Genomic DNA, 16090 nt, shown 5'->3' on the forward strand with positions numbered 1-16090 from the left:
AGGGAGAATTTGTTTGTTGCTGAGTGCAATGTCCAAATACATTCTTTTAATTCAAAAAATTAATTCATATGAAGGCAATATGAGCAGAGAGTACAAACATGTTGAGGGATTGGCTCTGTTGGTTCAATGAGAGAGGTATTTGTAAAGAAAACAATTTTCACTAGCAGTCAGAAACTAATGTGTACACTTATGTCTGCATTTTTAATTTTGTTAAATACGAACAAAATTATAGCAGAAGTGCTGCCACGCGTCTGGCCAGAAAAAGATTTGTTTTCAATTTGTTCATTTGGTAGTTGACACACACACAATGACACAATGACAGTTGCCTCAATATGTTTTATATGTCTACAATTGTGATGTGAAAAGCCAAATCATAATTGTTTATAGTGATTATTTGTATGATTAATGTGCAATTTCTTTATGATTTTTTTCCCATATTTTTCATTTCAGTCTTCAAACTTCTACAATGTTTTGCCTGAAGGACGGACGTTGCTGTAAGATGCCACTTGGGGCCATCTGTGTCTTTCTTTTTCATCACTCTATTTTTTTCTTTCAGTTTTGTGGAGGTAAATAAGTCTTATGTTCATGAAGTTACACAAATTATACAAAACATCGAAGTCTATTAATTACACAGATATTTATGTTATTGATTAAATATCAGCCGTTTAATTTATGTCATAGAGTAAAACAGCAAATTTAAAAGAGTTACATCACCTGGGCTTCCGAACCTTTTTTTTTTTTTTTTAACATGTTTAACACGTATTTGTAATTTTCCTTTAGGTGTGTCTCAGGTGGTTGGTCCATCTGAGCCAGTTGTGGCAATAGTTGGTGATGACACTGTGTTACCATGCCATCTGGATCCTGCTGTGAATGCTGCTGATATGACAGTAGAGTGGACACGATCTGACCTCACACCTAAATTTGTGCATGTTTGGCGTGACGGCGTGGAGCTCGTGAATAAAAAAAATGAAGCCTACATGGAAAGAACATCCCTACCCATTAACAACCTGAAGCTCGGAGACATTTCACTAAAACTCTCCAAAGTGAAACTGTCAGATAGGGGATCATACAAATGCTTCATTCCTGCCCTTAGTGGACAAACCACTGTTGAGCTTGTTGTTGGTAAGTGGAGATATTGTCCTTGTACAGAAAGGTCAAAATGATATCTGATGTTGAAAATCATCAGTCATTATTTAGTTTAGAAAAAGTACAATGATAGTAGTAAAAAATCATAAGGGTAAAATAAGCATGTTATGCTGCACTATCATTTAACACATACATGCAAAAGAACATACAGAATAACACTAAAATCAAACCAATAACAATGTGCATTCAGTGTAGAGTCAATATTTGTGCTCAAAATGATGACAAACTGAAAAGAAAAATCTACACATCATCACTGAAAGGGAAAATTATTCATTTCCATTTTTAGATGAAGTGTTTTCTCAGCTAAAAGACACACTGTGGCCTCTTTATTCTATTTTACAAAGTGAGCCAATGTTTATTTAAATCAATTTCCACAAACATTTTTGCTCTAGTTTTTTTTTTGCATTCTGTTGTTTAATTACATATATATTGAATCCATTCAAAATTATTGTTAACAATTAAAACAAATGAATCCTTGCTGTTGCATTAGTACTGGAATAAATTTAGGAAAGGTTCACTCATAAATTAAAGATAGCTTGTAATAATAAGTCAAAGACAGCTGCAATGAATGCAATCAACAACAATATCAAAAGTGGTGTCTTATTTTGTTTTATTGTAGTTAGTGTTGGTAAGGTGGCACCATTTATCAAATGGAAGTACAAAGGTAGCTGATAAGCAGTTTTAGACAATGTGTTAGGTCCAACATTAAAACTACTTGATTAAAAGGGTCTTGGTGCTGCTTGCCTGGTCAGAAGAGATTGCTCTATTGTTTGGGCTGTCCTTTTTGTGCCTGAGACAGGGATATATAGGCAGGAAATCATTTGGCTTCTGATGGTTGTGGCATGGCCATTTGAGGACAGGGCTTGTTGTATTCAATTCAATTCCATTTTACTTATATAGTGCCAAATCACAACAACAGTTGCCCCAAGGCGCTTTATATTGTACAGTAGATCCTACAATAATAGATACAGAGAAAAACACAACAATCATATGACCCCCTATGAGCAAGCACTTTGGCAACAGTGGGAAGGAAAAACTCCCTTTAAACAGGAAGAAACCTCCAGCAGAACCAGGCTCAGGGAGGAGCGGCCATCTGCTGCGACCGGTTGGGGTGAGAGAAGAAAAACAAGATGAAAGACATGCTGTGGAAGAGAGACAGAGATTAATAGCAGATATGATTCAATGCAGAGAGGTCTATTAACACATAGTGAGTGAGAAAGGTGACTGGAAAGGAAAAACTCAATGCATCATGGGAATCCCCCGGCAGCCTATGTCTATTGCTGCATAACTAAGGGAGGATTCAGGGTCACCTGGTCCAGCCCTAACTATATGCTTTAGCAAAAAGGAAAGTTTTAAGCCTAATCTTAAAAGTAGAGATAGTGTCTGTCTCCCGAATCCAAACTGGAAGCTGGTTCCACAGAAGAGGGGCCTGAAAACTGAAGGTTCTCCCTCCTATTCTACTTTTAAATACTCTAGGAACAACAAGTAGGCCTGCAGTGCGAGAGCGAAGTGCTCTAATAGGGTGATATGGTACTGCAAGGTCATTAAGATAAGATGGGGCCTGATTATTTAAGACCTTGTATGTGAGGAGCAGGATTTTGAATTCAATTCTGGATTTAACAGGAAGCCAATGAAGGGAAGCCAAAACAGGAGAAATATGCTCTCTCTTTCTAGTCCCTGTCAGTACTCTTGCTGCATTTGGATTAACTGAAGGCTTTTCAGTGAGTTTTTTGGACATCCTGATAATAATGAATTACAGTAGTCCAGCCTGGAAGTAATAAATGCATGAACTAGTTTTTCAGCGTCACTCTGAGACAGGATATTTCTAATTTTAGAGATGTTGTGCAAATATAAGAAGGCAGTCTTACATATTTCTTTAATATGTGCGTTGACATATCCTGGTCAAAAATGACTCCAAGGTTCCTCACAGCGTTACTGGAGGCCAAGGTAATGCCATCCAGAGTAAGAATCTGGTTAGATACCATATTTCTAAGCTTTTCAGGGCCGAGTACAATAACCTCAGTTTTATCTGAATTAAGAAGCAGAAAGTTAGCGGCCATCCAGGTCTTTATGTCTTTAAGACATTCCTGCAGTTTAACTAATTGGTGTGTGTTATCTGGCTTCATGGACAGATAGAGCTGGGTGTCATCTGCATAGCAGTGAAAATGTATGCTATGTCTTCTAATGATACTGCCTAGGGGAAGCATGTATAATGTAAACAGAATTGGTCCTAGCACTGAACCCTGTGGAACTCCATAATTAACCTCAGTGTGTGAAGAGGACTCTCCATTTACATGCACAAATTGGAGTCTATTAGATAGATATGATACAAACCACTGCAGTGCAGTACCTCTAATACCTACAGCATGTTCTAATCGCTCTAATAGGATATTATGGTCAACAGTATCGAATGCTGCACTAAGGTCTAGCAGGACAAGCACAGAGATGAGTCCACTGTCAGAGGCCATAAGAAGATCATTTGTAACCTTCACTAAAGCTGTTTCTGTGCTGTGCTGAGCTCTGAAACCTGACTGAAACTCTTCAAATAAACCATTCCTCTGCAGATGATCTGTTAGCTGTTTGACAACTACTCTTTCAAGGATTTTTGATATGAAAGGAAGGTTGGAGATTGGCCTATAATTAGCTAAGACTGCTGGGTCTAGAGATGGCTTTTTGAGTAAAGGTTTAACTACAGCCAGCTTGAAGGCCTGTGGTACATAGCCGATTATTAGAGGTAGGTTGATCATATTTAATATCGAAGAATTAATTAATGGCAGGACTTCTTTGAGCAGTTTTGTAGGAATGGGGTCTAAAAGACAGGTTGATGGTTTGGAGGAAGTAATTAATGAAGTTAACTCAGAAAGATCAATTGGAGAAAAAGAGTCTAACTTAACATCAATGGTACTAAGAGTAGCTGTAGATAATATTACATCTGTGGGATGATTATTGGTAATTTTTTCTCTAATGATTAAAATTTTATTTGTGAAGAAGTTCATGAAGTCATTACTAGTTAACGTTAAAAGGATGGTTGGCTCAAAAGAGCTCTGACTTTTTGTCAGCCTGGCTACAGTGCTGAAGAGAAACCTGGGGTTGTTCTTATTTTCTTCAATCAGTGACAAATAGTAAGATGTTCTGGCTTTGCGGAGGGCATTCTTATAAAGCAGCAAACTATTTCTCCAGGCTAAATGATGATCCTCTAAATTTGTGACACGCCATTTCCTCTCCAGATTACGAGTCATCTGCTTTAGGGTACGTATTTGAGAATTATACCACGGAGTCAGGTACTTCTGATTAGAGACCTTAGTTTTCACAGGAGCTACAGTATCCAGAGTCGTACGTAGTGAGGAGGTGAAATTATTAACAAGATAATCGACCTCTGTTGGAGTAGCGTTCAGGTAGATGCTCTGCTCTATGTTGGTACAGGGCATTGAAGATGATAACAGTGGGTGGATTATATTCCTAAACTTAGTTACAGTGAATGAATACTCTATCATATTATTATCTGGGGAGTTTGAAGGATGGGTTGACAACAAAGTCATTCCTGTTCCTTGAGTGGTTTTTGATGTGTGCAAAAGGAAAGAAATTATAATCTGTTTTTTGTCCTGTCTTCTTCCGCTCATCATCGACCAGTTATGGCAGATGGCTGCCGCTCTCTGAAGCTGGTTTTACTGGAAGTTTCTTCATGTTTAAAGGGAATTTTTCATTCCCATTGTTGCCATGTGCTTGATCATAGGGAGTCATCAGTTTCTCTTTATTATTGAAAGGTCTCTACCTTGCAATATAAAGCACCTTGATTTGACTGTTTGACTGTGATTTGGCACTATATAAGTAAAGCTGAATTGAAGTGAAATAAAAATAAAGCAGTCGGTAGTGCATTACAACTGCTTGATTGTTTATATGTTAAAGAAGCCCCTAAATGAATGTCAGTACCTTATGTATTGACAGCAGGGCAGGTCACTATTCAGTGGTTCAAATATGATTGGTGTAAAAGTAGTCAATACATTTCCCAGAATTTTAAACTTGGCTCTTTGGTGACTGTAACTGGTAGCAACAGTAATGTGTTTTCTCTTTTCCTAATCTTTAGGTGTAGTTTCATCACTTATCATCACTTTAATGAGAAATAGTGAGGACAGTAGTAAAGTGGTGTTACAGTGTGAGTCTGCAGGCTGGTATCCAGAGCCTGAGCTGCTGTGGTTGGACGGTGAGGGAAACCTCCTCTCTGCTGGACCTACAGAGACCCTCAGAGGTCCTGATGACCTCTATACTGTCAGCAGCAGAGTGACTGTGGAGAAGAGACACAGCAACAACATCACCTGCAGAGTCCAACAGAGGAACACCAACCAGAGCAGAGAGACACACATACATGTTCCAGGTAAAAAACAAGTTATTTAGTTATATTTTTTTTGTTTGTTTGTAAAATTGCTGCAGGCTACTTGTTGATATTCTGTGTGTTCTCATTACAGGTGATTTATTTAATCCTCCATGTAGTTCTGCTGGTCACATCATCATAAGTGTTGTTGTGACAGTCCTGCTTATTCTGGCAGTTGTCTCTGTTGTCTGGAAATATCGTTCAAAACATCAAGGTACAGTTTTTTGACTAAAAACGGAAATAAAGTGACTAAAAAAATCATCCATTATTTATTAAAGAAAGACAAAATAATGTATTTCTGTCAATTTAAATGACTTTTTTTGTACAACAGGAAGAAAGACAAAAATTTCCACTGATCACAGAGAGTGTCAGCCCCTCACTGAGAAAAAAAGAGAAGCACTGCATCTCACAGAAGATAGTACTGACACTGTCGACTTTGATATGGAACAAGAAAACCTCAACACTTGTTTTAAAGAAGGAAAGGAAGACAAATTTCATTTGATAATGGTGGTTCAATTTTTAATGAGTCATAAATGTGACTTAGAAAATGATATTTATGAACTGAAACTGAAACTGCTCGAGCTACAAAAACAGCAAGATGAAAATCAGAGTCAGCTGGTAAACAATATTAAACAAATAGAACAAAATGAAAAAACATCTGACAAAATAAATGAAGAAGAGGGTATTGAAACAGAAACTAATTTTGAAACAATGAAGGAAAACCTTGAAACAGAAATAGAGGAAAAGGAAACACAAAGAAAATCAGTGTTGTATGGGATTGATGTAATGACAGAGAAGAAGATAGAGTTAGATGACACTTTATACAAAATTCATACACAGAAGGAGAAAATAGAGAAGAGGAGAAATGAAGTTCAAATACAGTTCCAATCAGGCAATTCAGAGGCATAAAAGTGAACATTAAATAACGCTCACATTATTCATTTAAGCATTCATTTATCACAGTTAAAAAAGTAAGACATTTACAATCTCTAACACAGCACTACAAGATAATTACATGGATGAAACCAAATCCAAAACAGCAGCTATAGTAGAGACGATATGAATTGCACTTATTTCACAGAAGAGAGCCTGTCATCACCAGTTTTAACACAACAGCAGAATACCCTAGTGACACAATTTTAAATGAACTTTAGTTACCTCTAGTGGGCATATAATTTATGATAACTGCATATAAGGAGAAATGTGTTTCAGAGCCAAAAGACAGTTGCGCTCTTTCAGTCACAAAGAACATTACAGTGTTATTGTTCCATTTTAATAAAATTCTAATAATAATATAAACCAAACATTAGATCATTTTACATATTTGGTGCCATGTACCAGTCCATACATATACTTTTTTTTCTTTTTTTTCTTTTTATTGTCTTTGTTCTTTTTTAATGTGCAAGTTATTTACATTTTATATAATATGAGATAATAATCAGATTTCTGACTGTAACTTGTCTTTCTAAATTCCCTACAAGTGTGTATTTCTTTTTTGTTTGGTGAAAAAGAAATCAGTTTTTGTTGTAAAAATATTAAGCATGCCATTAAAATCTTTAAAATGTGTAAAAGAAAAAGAAGTACCTTATCAGGAGAATTAACTTTATTTGCAAAATACATTTAGTAAATATACAATTACTATTAATTGTATACATTTATGGCAGTTATGATCTGTCACATGATGGCTTTAGGAAAAGTATAGAGTAGACATGAGAACAGAATCTAAACACAGGCTAATATAAATACTAAGGGAGGAAGGACTACAATCACTAAGAACTAAAGAAAACCAAAACCATGACAACAATAATCAAATAATATAATTACAGAGTCTGAAACACAAATACTGGGTTGCAGACCCAGTACCGTGACATCTTCTCCTCTATTGTTCTTTCCCTCTCCTTCTGTTAACTCTCTTCCTAATTTCTCTTTCTTTCTCTTTGCTGTCCTCCGGTCCTGTAGCAGCGATACAGAAAGAAATAACATATTCAATAAAATTCTGTAAAACAACGTCAGCAATTCAGATGAGACTTTAAAATATGTAATTTTCCTTAAAAGGAACAGTCTTTGCTGAACTTCTTTGGTAGTGACATCAGCATGAGGCTCAAAACACAGTCAAAACAGTTTGTGGTCAAGAACAACCCCTAAATGCTCAATATCAGCAGCTTTAATAATAGTAAGGTGATGAACTAAAAGAAGACTTCCTGAAATCAATAATCATGTCTTTTGTTTTTGACACATTTAATGAAAGGAAGGACTCATCACACCAAGCCACAAAATCTTCTACAACCTGCCCATGGCCTGTCTCGTCCCCCACAAAAACACTAACGATCACTGTGTCATCAGCAAACTTTACGATGTGTCTGTTAGTAACACTGCTCATTCGTATACAGAATTAAAAGAAGGGGTGAGAGACGGCAACCCAGCACATCAGAAAGTACATGGTTCACCTTCATGCATTGTGAGCTGTAAGTGAAAAAGTCTAGCTCCCAACTAATCAGACTAAGATCGAGCTTAAGGTGGTTATAAAGCCCATCAGCAAGTAAGGTGGGCTGAATTGTGTTGAATGCTGACGAAAAGTCAGTAAATAATAATCTTGCATGAGTGTTAGGGCCCTCAAAATGCTTACACAAGAAATGCATGAGTGTGACAACAGCATATCCCACACCTCTTCCTGCTGGAACAATGATTGGATTATTCCAAATCTTTGATACTGTCTGTAACTCTAGGGAAAGTGAAAGAAATGTGATGAAAAATCCCACTCAACTGATCAGCACAAGTTTTCAGTACCTGCCCACAGATGTTGTCAGGTCCAGGACTCTTAATCTTAGTGTGTCTAAAGACATTAACTACACCCCTCTCCTCAGTACAAAATGATGAGGGAGTAGTAGTTTTTTTTTTTTTTAGTGTACTCGTCTCCATAAAACAATCAAGATTCTCAAAATAAAGATAAAAACTATTACAATTATCTGCCAAATGTTTGTCAGAGGTAAACCCATCTTAAGAAATGTTACAGTGACCCTTAGTTTGTAGCCCTTAGATGGTTTTCATACCACACCAAGCTCTGTTAAGGTAATTACTACTCATTTCTGCTTCAATCTTATTTTTATATCTCGTCTTCTTTATTACAGCTCTCACCTCCTTCCTTAATGTCCTCATAGTGGAAACGTCATACTCATTAAAAGGAATTTTCCTTTTAAGAATCAGATTCTTGATGTCTTTGGAGATCTGAAGAACGTAGTGCAGGTCCAGCCACAGACTTATATTCCTCCTTAATTGATCCATAACACAAATCCAGCGTTTTGTTATGCCTTGTAGGACAGGTGAAATATAATTTTTTTAATTATATTGTAGTCTTAAGAAATTATGTTCAGTGATCTCTTAAGATTACAATTGTTAAAATCACCTAAAATAAGAGGAGGAGGAGGCTAGAGGCTAAGATCAAGTTAGCACGGAGGGAGGTAAGCCAACTATCGGAGTTGCAGAAAGGCGCGATGAGGAAGGTGCCTAAGAAGTACAGGAAGCTGTCCCTACATGAGGCCTTGGAAACTACCAAGCAACGACTCACAGCCTTGGCCAGCCGCTTGAGGAGGTACACCAGAAAGATAGAAGGCAGGAGAATAAACCAGCTGTTCTCCACGGAACCAGCCAAGGTGTACTCTCAGTGGCAGGGGAACAATATGAGAACAGCACCACCAAGGCTGGAGGCAGAACAATACTGGAAGAGCATATGGGAGAAGGACGCAACCCATAACGGCAATACTCAGTGGCTAGTGGATCTGAGGGCAGACCACAGCGACCTCCCCGAACAGGGTCCAGTAACCATCACAGTGGCAAATATCCAAGAAAGGGTCTCCAGTATGAAGAGTTGGACAGCACCAGGGCCCGACATGGTTCACGCCTACTGGCTGAAGAAGCTGACTGCACTCCACCAGCTGCTAGTTGACGAAAGACACCCGGAATGGCTTACCGAAGGCCGGACAGTCCTGATCCTCAAGGACCCCCAAAAGGGACCGGTCCCCTCCAACTACCGACCAATAACCTGCCTCAGCACCACGTGAAAGCTCCTGTCAGGCATCATAGCGGCTAAGATGAACAGGCACATGGGTCAATACATGAGCGGGGCACAGAAAGGAATGGGCAAGAATACCAGAGGCACAAAACACCAGCTACTGGCAGACCAAGCAGTCAGCCGAGACTGCAGGACCAGACTGACCAACCTGTGCCCTGCCTGGATTGATTACAAGAAGGCCTATGACTCAATGCCCCACACCTGGATCCTGGAATGCCTAGAACTATATAAGATCAACAGGACCAGGGGTAGGCAACCTTTCTGATGGCGAGTGCCATTTAAAATTTCCTCAGAAGTCAGTGTGCCATATGATTGCATTAGCAATAAATTTAATAACGCTCTATATGAACAGTTACACAATATATAGAACCACTTTATAGAATTATATTTGTTTGCAGATGTTGGCAGCTATCAGCGAATAGTTATCATCTATTTTGAAACAAAAAAGACACTTTTTATCCATAACAGCAAATGAACTGTACAACGGAAAATACAAATGCTATTTATAGTCTCCTCACAACAATGATAAGAAAAATAAACTGAGCCAATATGGCATGTCTGTTAATACAAAGACACACATGTTAATGTGATCTTTGGTCTCCCATTCAGAGACACAGGTCTCCGAGTGTCCAACATTCAGACGGCTACCTGAGGACTCATGTGAGAGAAAATCTGCTCACACAGATATGTAGAGCCAAATGCTTTCAATAAGGCCTCTACAATGTTCTGAAGACAGTTAAACTTGTCAGGTATTGATGTCCAGCAGGTGAAAATGCAAGCTCCATGAACACGCACATCTATTGATTCCAGCTGCTTTGATGTTGCATTAACTGGCATTAACTCAGCCAGTTAATGCGAGACAAATCTAGCTGCTCATTAAAGATTTCTGGTTTGTTCAGAAAATCAAACATTGGTCCATACACCAGAAAGTCCCAAAAATCCATTGTGTCTCGAGTCTACAGATGTGTCCGTGTATTTCCGTGGTGCTGATGCTGTGCTGAGCGGAAAGCTCCTGAAGCTTTTGAAGTGTCGGAATGTGGAAAAAGTGCTAAAAATGTCCCTCTCACCAGTAGGCTAAGTTATTTTTAGCCAATTACAAGTTTAATCTAGTAGTTGGGGTTGTTAGCTAAGATACCGTCATTAAGACGAGGAACAACTAATGTGTCTATGCGAGCTGATTTGCCATTTATTTTTTGATGCACCTTCTCAGATTAATTCACTGCGTGTCGTGCCCAGGGCTGGACTGGGACAAAAAAACAGCCCGGGCTTGACTAGAGACCGGCCCACCAGGTATTAAAGCCATAAAGCCTTTGAATGAAAACAAACGCTGTTGTGACAGTGATGTACAGTCTTGTTAGTATATGTATGATTTCTATACATTTTATGTCACATAAAAACGTTGGTTGTAAGCTTCAGATAATCACTTAATAACCGCCAGACATTTTAAATGAAAATAAGAAAGTATTTCTTTGTGTCCCTCTTTCCCTGCCCCACCTGGCCCCCCTGGCAGAACTTTGCTAGACCCGCCCCTGCACAGTTACTAGCCGTCAGCTACATAGAAAAGGATCCTGGTGTCATTTGTCTCTCAGAAACAGTTCATAACTTCCCTCCAATTTATTCATGTCACCTAAAAGGTAAACCTGTTTCTCCATCACCTGTTCAGCTCTGATGATCCAGTAAGGACATCTCCTGGTTTCATCTTCACGTTTCCCCTCTCACCAGATAACCAAACAGACATAATGACCAGCACTGTGGCACTGTGGCTCCAGCAAACCTCAGCTGATAGTAGAAAGTGATATTAAATCAATTCTAACAACAGCTGATCAAGCTTAAACATGCTGCTGTTGTTTAGCGTGACATCTGGCGCAAAGTGGGCGATAAACAAACGAGAGAGAAAAGCTGATCAGCTGATCATTGATCAGTTTCATGATTAAAGTAACAACAGGAGAGGGAGGGGAGAGAATGAGAGGAGAAGAAGAGGCAGCTGTGCAGCGTAATGGCAGAATAACTCCACATTTGTGTCTTTTTCCATCCTAGCTGAAGTCCGGGACAAACTGCGTCCCTTCTCAGCTCAACACAAAATGCGTAATAATTTCTCTGAACGCGGGACGATTCCGTCTTTTTACGGGACAGTTGGCAACTCTACTAACTTACCTTATGAATAAAATAAAGTTCACTATCAGTAACACCATAGCACCGACCCAGCTGTATTGAAACTCTGTCATGCTAGCTAGTACGCAGCACAAATTATTGCAACTGACTGTAAAAAGTTAGCACAACGAAAATAAACTCCACCTAAACTTGGTTCATATCTGACCCAGATAGACTGCAGGTCATAACTTCTTACCTGAAGTCGGACCGGCGGCTGCCTCGGGTCTCTCCTCCTCCTGCCTCCCCTCTCCCTGATCCACCTGCTGGCCTCCACCACTTGCTAATGTTACTGAATCTGTGGAAGCTCCGCCATAGCCACCACCAAACAACTGAGTTATTTTTACACACCGGCCAGCATCTGGCCAATCCACCACCTTTCATTGTTTATACCGTTACAAAAAAGAAAAAAAAAAGACAAATTATCGGGCCACCGAGCAAATGCCTGGTATGCCCGATGGCTAGTCCAGCTGTGTGCAATATACTCACTCAAATGAGCAATCCTATTTATCCATATTGTATATTCTGTATCTATATATGTGTATATGTGTATATATGGTGTATTTATGCTTACCGTATTTTCGCAACTATAAGGCGCACATAAAAGCCTTAGATTTTCTTTAAAAAGTGCGGCGCGCCCTATAGTGCAGTGCGCCCTGTGTGTTGTAAGGAGGACGTAGTAGAGAACACCATGAGAACGCTAAAGGGTGAAGTGTGGGCGTTGATCGTATATACCGGGACAATCGCACATACCTGTATAAAAGGACAGGTAGGTGCATTATGCGGAACATCGTTGTTTTAACAACCCTGAAAATGGCAAAGAGACACGCTTATGAAGCACAGTTTAAACTGAAGGCCATCAGCTACGCGGAGGAACATGGAAATTGAGCAGCCGCGAGAGAATTTAAGATTAATGAATCGATGGTTCGCAAGTGGAGGAAGCTGGAAAACAAGCTCCGACAGGTCAAGAAGACGCAGCTGAGTTTCCGCGGACATAAGGCGAGGTGGCCCGAGTTGGAGGAAAGACTCGAGCAGTGGATCACTGAGCAAAGAACGAGTGGGAGAAGCGTTTCGACGGTCACCATTTGACTAAAAGCGGTTTCGCTAGCAGAAGAAATGAAACGGTGCCATTTTTCCATCCGGACCAGGACTACGGTAGCGCAGCAACTTCCAGCGGATTATAATGAAAAGCTGGCCATCTTCTGCTCCTACTGCAGCAAACACATCGCCGACAAACACATCCAGCCCAGCCACATCACTAACATGGACGAGGTGCCGCTCACTTTCGACATCCCGGTGAGTCACACTGTGGAGAAGAAGGGGACCAGCACGGTAGCGATACGCACAACGGGGCACGAAAAGTCTTCTTTTACTGTTGTGCTTGGCTGCCATGCTAATGGACAGAAACTGCCGCCTATGGTGATTTTTAAGAGAAAGACTTTGCCTAAAGAGAAGTTTCCAGCAGGAATCATCATTAAGGCAAATGAAAAGGGCTGGATGGATGAGGAAATGATGAAAGACTGGCTGAGGGAGGTGTATGTAAGGAGACCAGGTGGTTTTTACAACGCATCGCTGTTGATCTGTGACTCTATGCGTGCCCATCTCACAGCCGATGTGAAAAAACAAGTGAAACGAATGAACTGTGAGCTTGCTGTCATTCCGGGAGGCCTGACAAAGGAACTCCAACCGCTGGACATCGGTGTGAACCGGCCGTTCAAAGTAAGGCTGCGAGCGGCGTGGGAGCGATGGATGACCGATGGAGACCACAGTTTCACTAAGAGTGGAAGGCAGCGCCGGGCGAGTTACAGGTACGCCACAATTTGCGAATGGATTGTAGATGCTTGGGCTAATATGTCTGCTGGCACTGTTGTTCGAGCTTTCGCAAAAGCCGGCATCATTCCCGAGGAGCCGCACGGCACGGAAAGTGACTCTGACGGTGAAGAAAGTGAACCTGGAATGTTTGATGGAGATTTAGCGCAGCTGTTCAATTCAGACACAGAAGATGAGGACTTCGATGGGTTTGATTGATGACAATTACCGGTAATAAAAATGTGAGTACCAAACTCAGTTTTGCTCCCGCTTCATTTTTAAATACGCATACTTGTATGCTTGTATGCTGATGATGACGATTACCGGTAATAAAAATGTGAGTACCAAACTCAGTTTTGCTCCCGCTTTATTTTTAAACACGCATACTTGAATGCGCCCTATAATCAGGTGCGCCTTATGTGTGTGTTAAATACAGTAATGGCACACATAACTGAGACTGCGCCTTTTTGTACGGTGCGTCTTATGGTCGTGAAAATACGGTATATCCTTACTCTCATTCCCCTTAATGTATCTGTAACATGCAACTTCTTTCGGTGCTTTGCTACTGGAAACTGAATTTCCTGGAGGAACCCACCCGAGGGATTAATAAAGTTTCATCTAATCTAATCTAATCTAATCTAAGCTATGGTCGTGCCATCAGATAACCTGTTCAGGGTTGCCGACCCCTGAACAGGACCCTGAGAGCCTTCATCAGGAACTCAATGGGGATGTGGTGGACAACAGTGGAGGCCAACCTCAAGCCCATAGCACAAGTCACCATCAAGTGCGAGATCTACCAAGGAGATGCTCTGTTCCCACTGCTGTTCTGCATAGGCCTGAACCCCCTCAGTGAGATAATTGACAAGACTGGCTACGGAATGGAGCAGTTGTCAGCCACCTCCTGTACATGGATGACATCAAGCTGTATGCCAAGAGTGAACGAGACATTGATTCACTGATCCACACCGCCAGGATATACAGCAATGATATCGGAATGTCGTTCAGACTGGAGAAGTGTAGTCGGATGATAACAAAGAGAGGGAAGGTAGTCAGAACTGAGGGGATCAAACTACCAGAAGGCAACATTGCAGACATAGAGAACAGTTACAAGTACCTGGGGATCCCGCAGGCAAATGGAAACCACGAGGAGGCCGCTAGGAAAGCTGCAACCACCAAGTACCTGCAGAGGGTCAGGCAAGTCCTGAGGAGTCAGCTGAACAGTAAGAACAAGATCCGGGCTATCAACACCTATGCCCTGCCCGTGATCAGGTACCCTGCTGGGGTAATAGGCAAAAGGAAGAGATAGAAACCACTGACATCAAGGCAAGAAAGCTCCTTACCATGCATGGAGGGTTTCACGCCAAGTCCAGCATCCTGAGGCTGTACGCTAAGCGGAAGGAGTGAGTGTCAGCACCACAGTCCAGGATGAGACAAGGAACATCCACGAATACATCACGAAGATGGTCCCAACTGACCGAGTGCTCAGTGAATACCTCAGGCAGCAGAAACCCAAGAAAGTGGAGGAAGGCAAGGAACCATCATGGAAGGACAGGCCCGTGCACGGTATGTACCACCGGCAGATAGAGGAGGTGGCTGATATCCAGAAATCCTACCAAATCAAAACAAATAAAAAGCATGATTTAAAATTGATTAAAACAAGCAAACAAACAAACTAACTAATTAACAAACAAACAAACAAACAAAACAGTATATAAAATCAAAACAGATAAAATCAGAACAGTAGATAAAATCAGTAGTTAAAATGTTAGTTTTGAAATTTAAGCTTAAAAGTGTGGATTTGGTGCTTTATTCAAATGCAGCTGAGAACAGGTGAGTCTTCAACCTGGATTTAAATAAACTGAGTGTTTCAGCTGATCTGAGGCTTTCTGGGAGTTTGTTCCAGATATAAGGAGCATAAAAGCTGAATGCAGCTTCTCCGTGTCTGGTTCTGACTCTGGGAACTGATAAAAAACCGGATCCAGATGACCTGAGGGATCTGGAAGGTTCATACTGGGTCAGGAGGTCACTGATGTATTTTGGTCCTAAACCATTCAGAGCTTTATAGACCAGCATCAGAACTTTAAAGTCTATCCTCTGACGGACAGGCAGCCAGTGTAAAGACCTCAGAGCTGGACTGATGTGGTCCACTTTTTTGGTCTTAGTGAGGACTCGAGCAGCAGATTTCTGAATGACCTGTAGTTGTCTGACTGATTTTTTAGGTAGACCTGTTTTACTGTTACAGTAATCAAGCCTATTAAATATGAATGCATGGACTAGTTTTTCCAGGTCCTGTTGAGACATCAAATCTTTTATCCTTGATATATTCTTGAGGTGATAGAAAAACACATTAAGACAATAACAAAATCAGCTTACTAAGTTTAGCTCTGCATCCATCACTACACCCAAATTTCTCGCCTGGTTTGTGGTTTTTAGGTGTATAGATTGAAGTTCTCTGGTGACCTGTAATCGTTTTTCTTTGGCGCCAAAGACTATTACTTCAGTTTTGTTTTTGTTTAGCTGGAGAAAATTGTGGCACAACTAGACATTAA

General features: G+C 40.4%; 2 protein-coding genes across 2 annotated transcripts in view; both read left to right on the top strand.

The window, feature by feature from the left end:
- The window catches only part of LOC101482912 (butyrophilin subfamily 3 member A2), a 165633-nt gene that overhangs the window by 56344 nt on the left and 93199 nt on the right, over positions 1–16090 (top strand). The window lies entirely within an intron of this gene.
- On the top strand, positions 380–6630 carry LOC106675290 (butyrophilin subfamily 1 member A1). The gene is made up of 5 exons (XM_024800592.2): positions 380–566; positions 781–1122; positions 5231–5518; positions 5610–5729; positions 5847–6630. The coding sequence occupies exons 1-5, from the start codon at positions 467–469 to the stop codon at positions 6422–6424; spliced, it is 1428 nt and encodes a 475-aa protein (XP_024656360.2). The 5' UTR covers positions 380–466; the 3' UTR covers positions 6425–6630.

The sequence above is a fragment of the Maylandia zebra genome, linkage group LG3 (genome assembly GCF_041146795.1).
Source record: "Maylandia zebra isolate NMK-2024a linkage group LG3, Mzebra_GT3a, whole genome shotgun sequence".
NCBI classification, from domain to species: domain Eukaryota; kingdom Metazoa; phylum Chordata; class Actinopteri; order Cichliformes; family Cichlidae; genus Maylandia; species Maylandia zebra.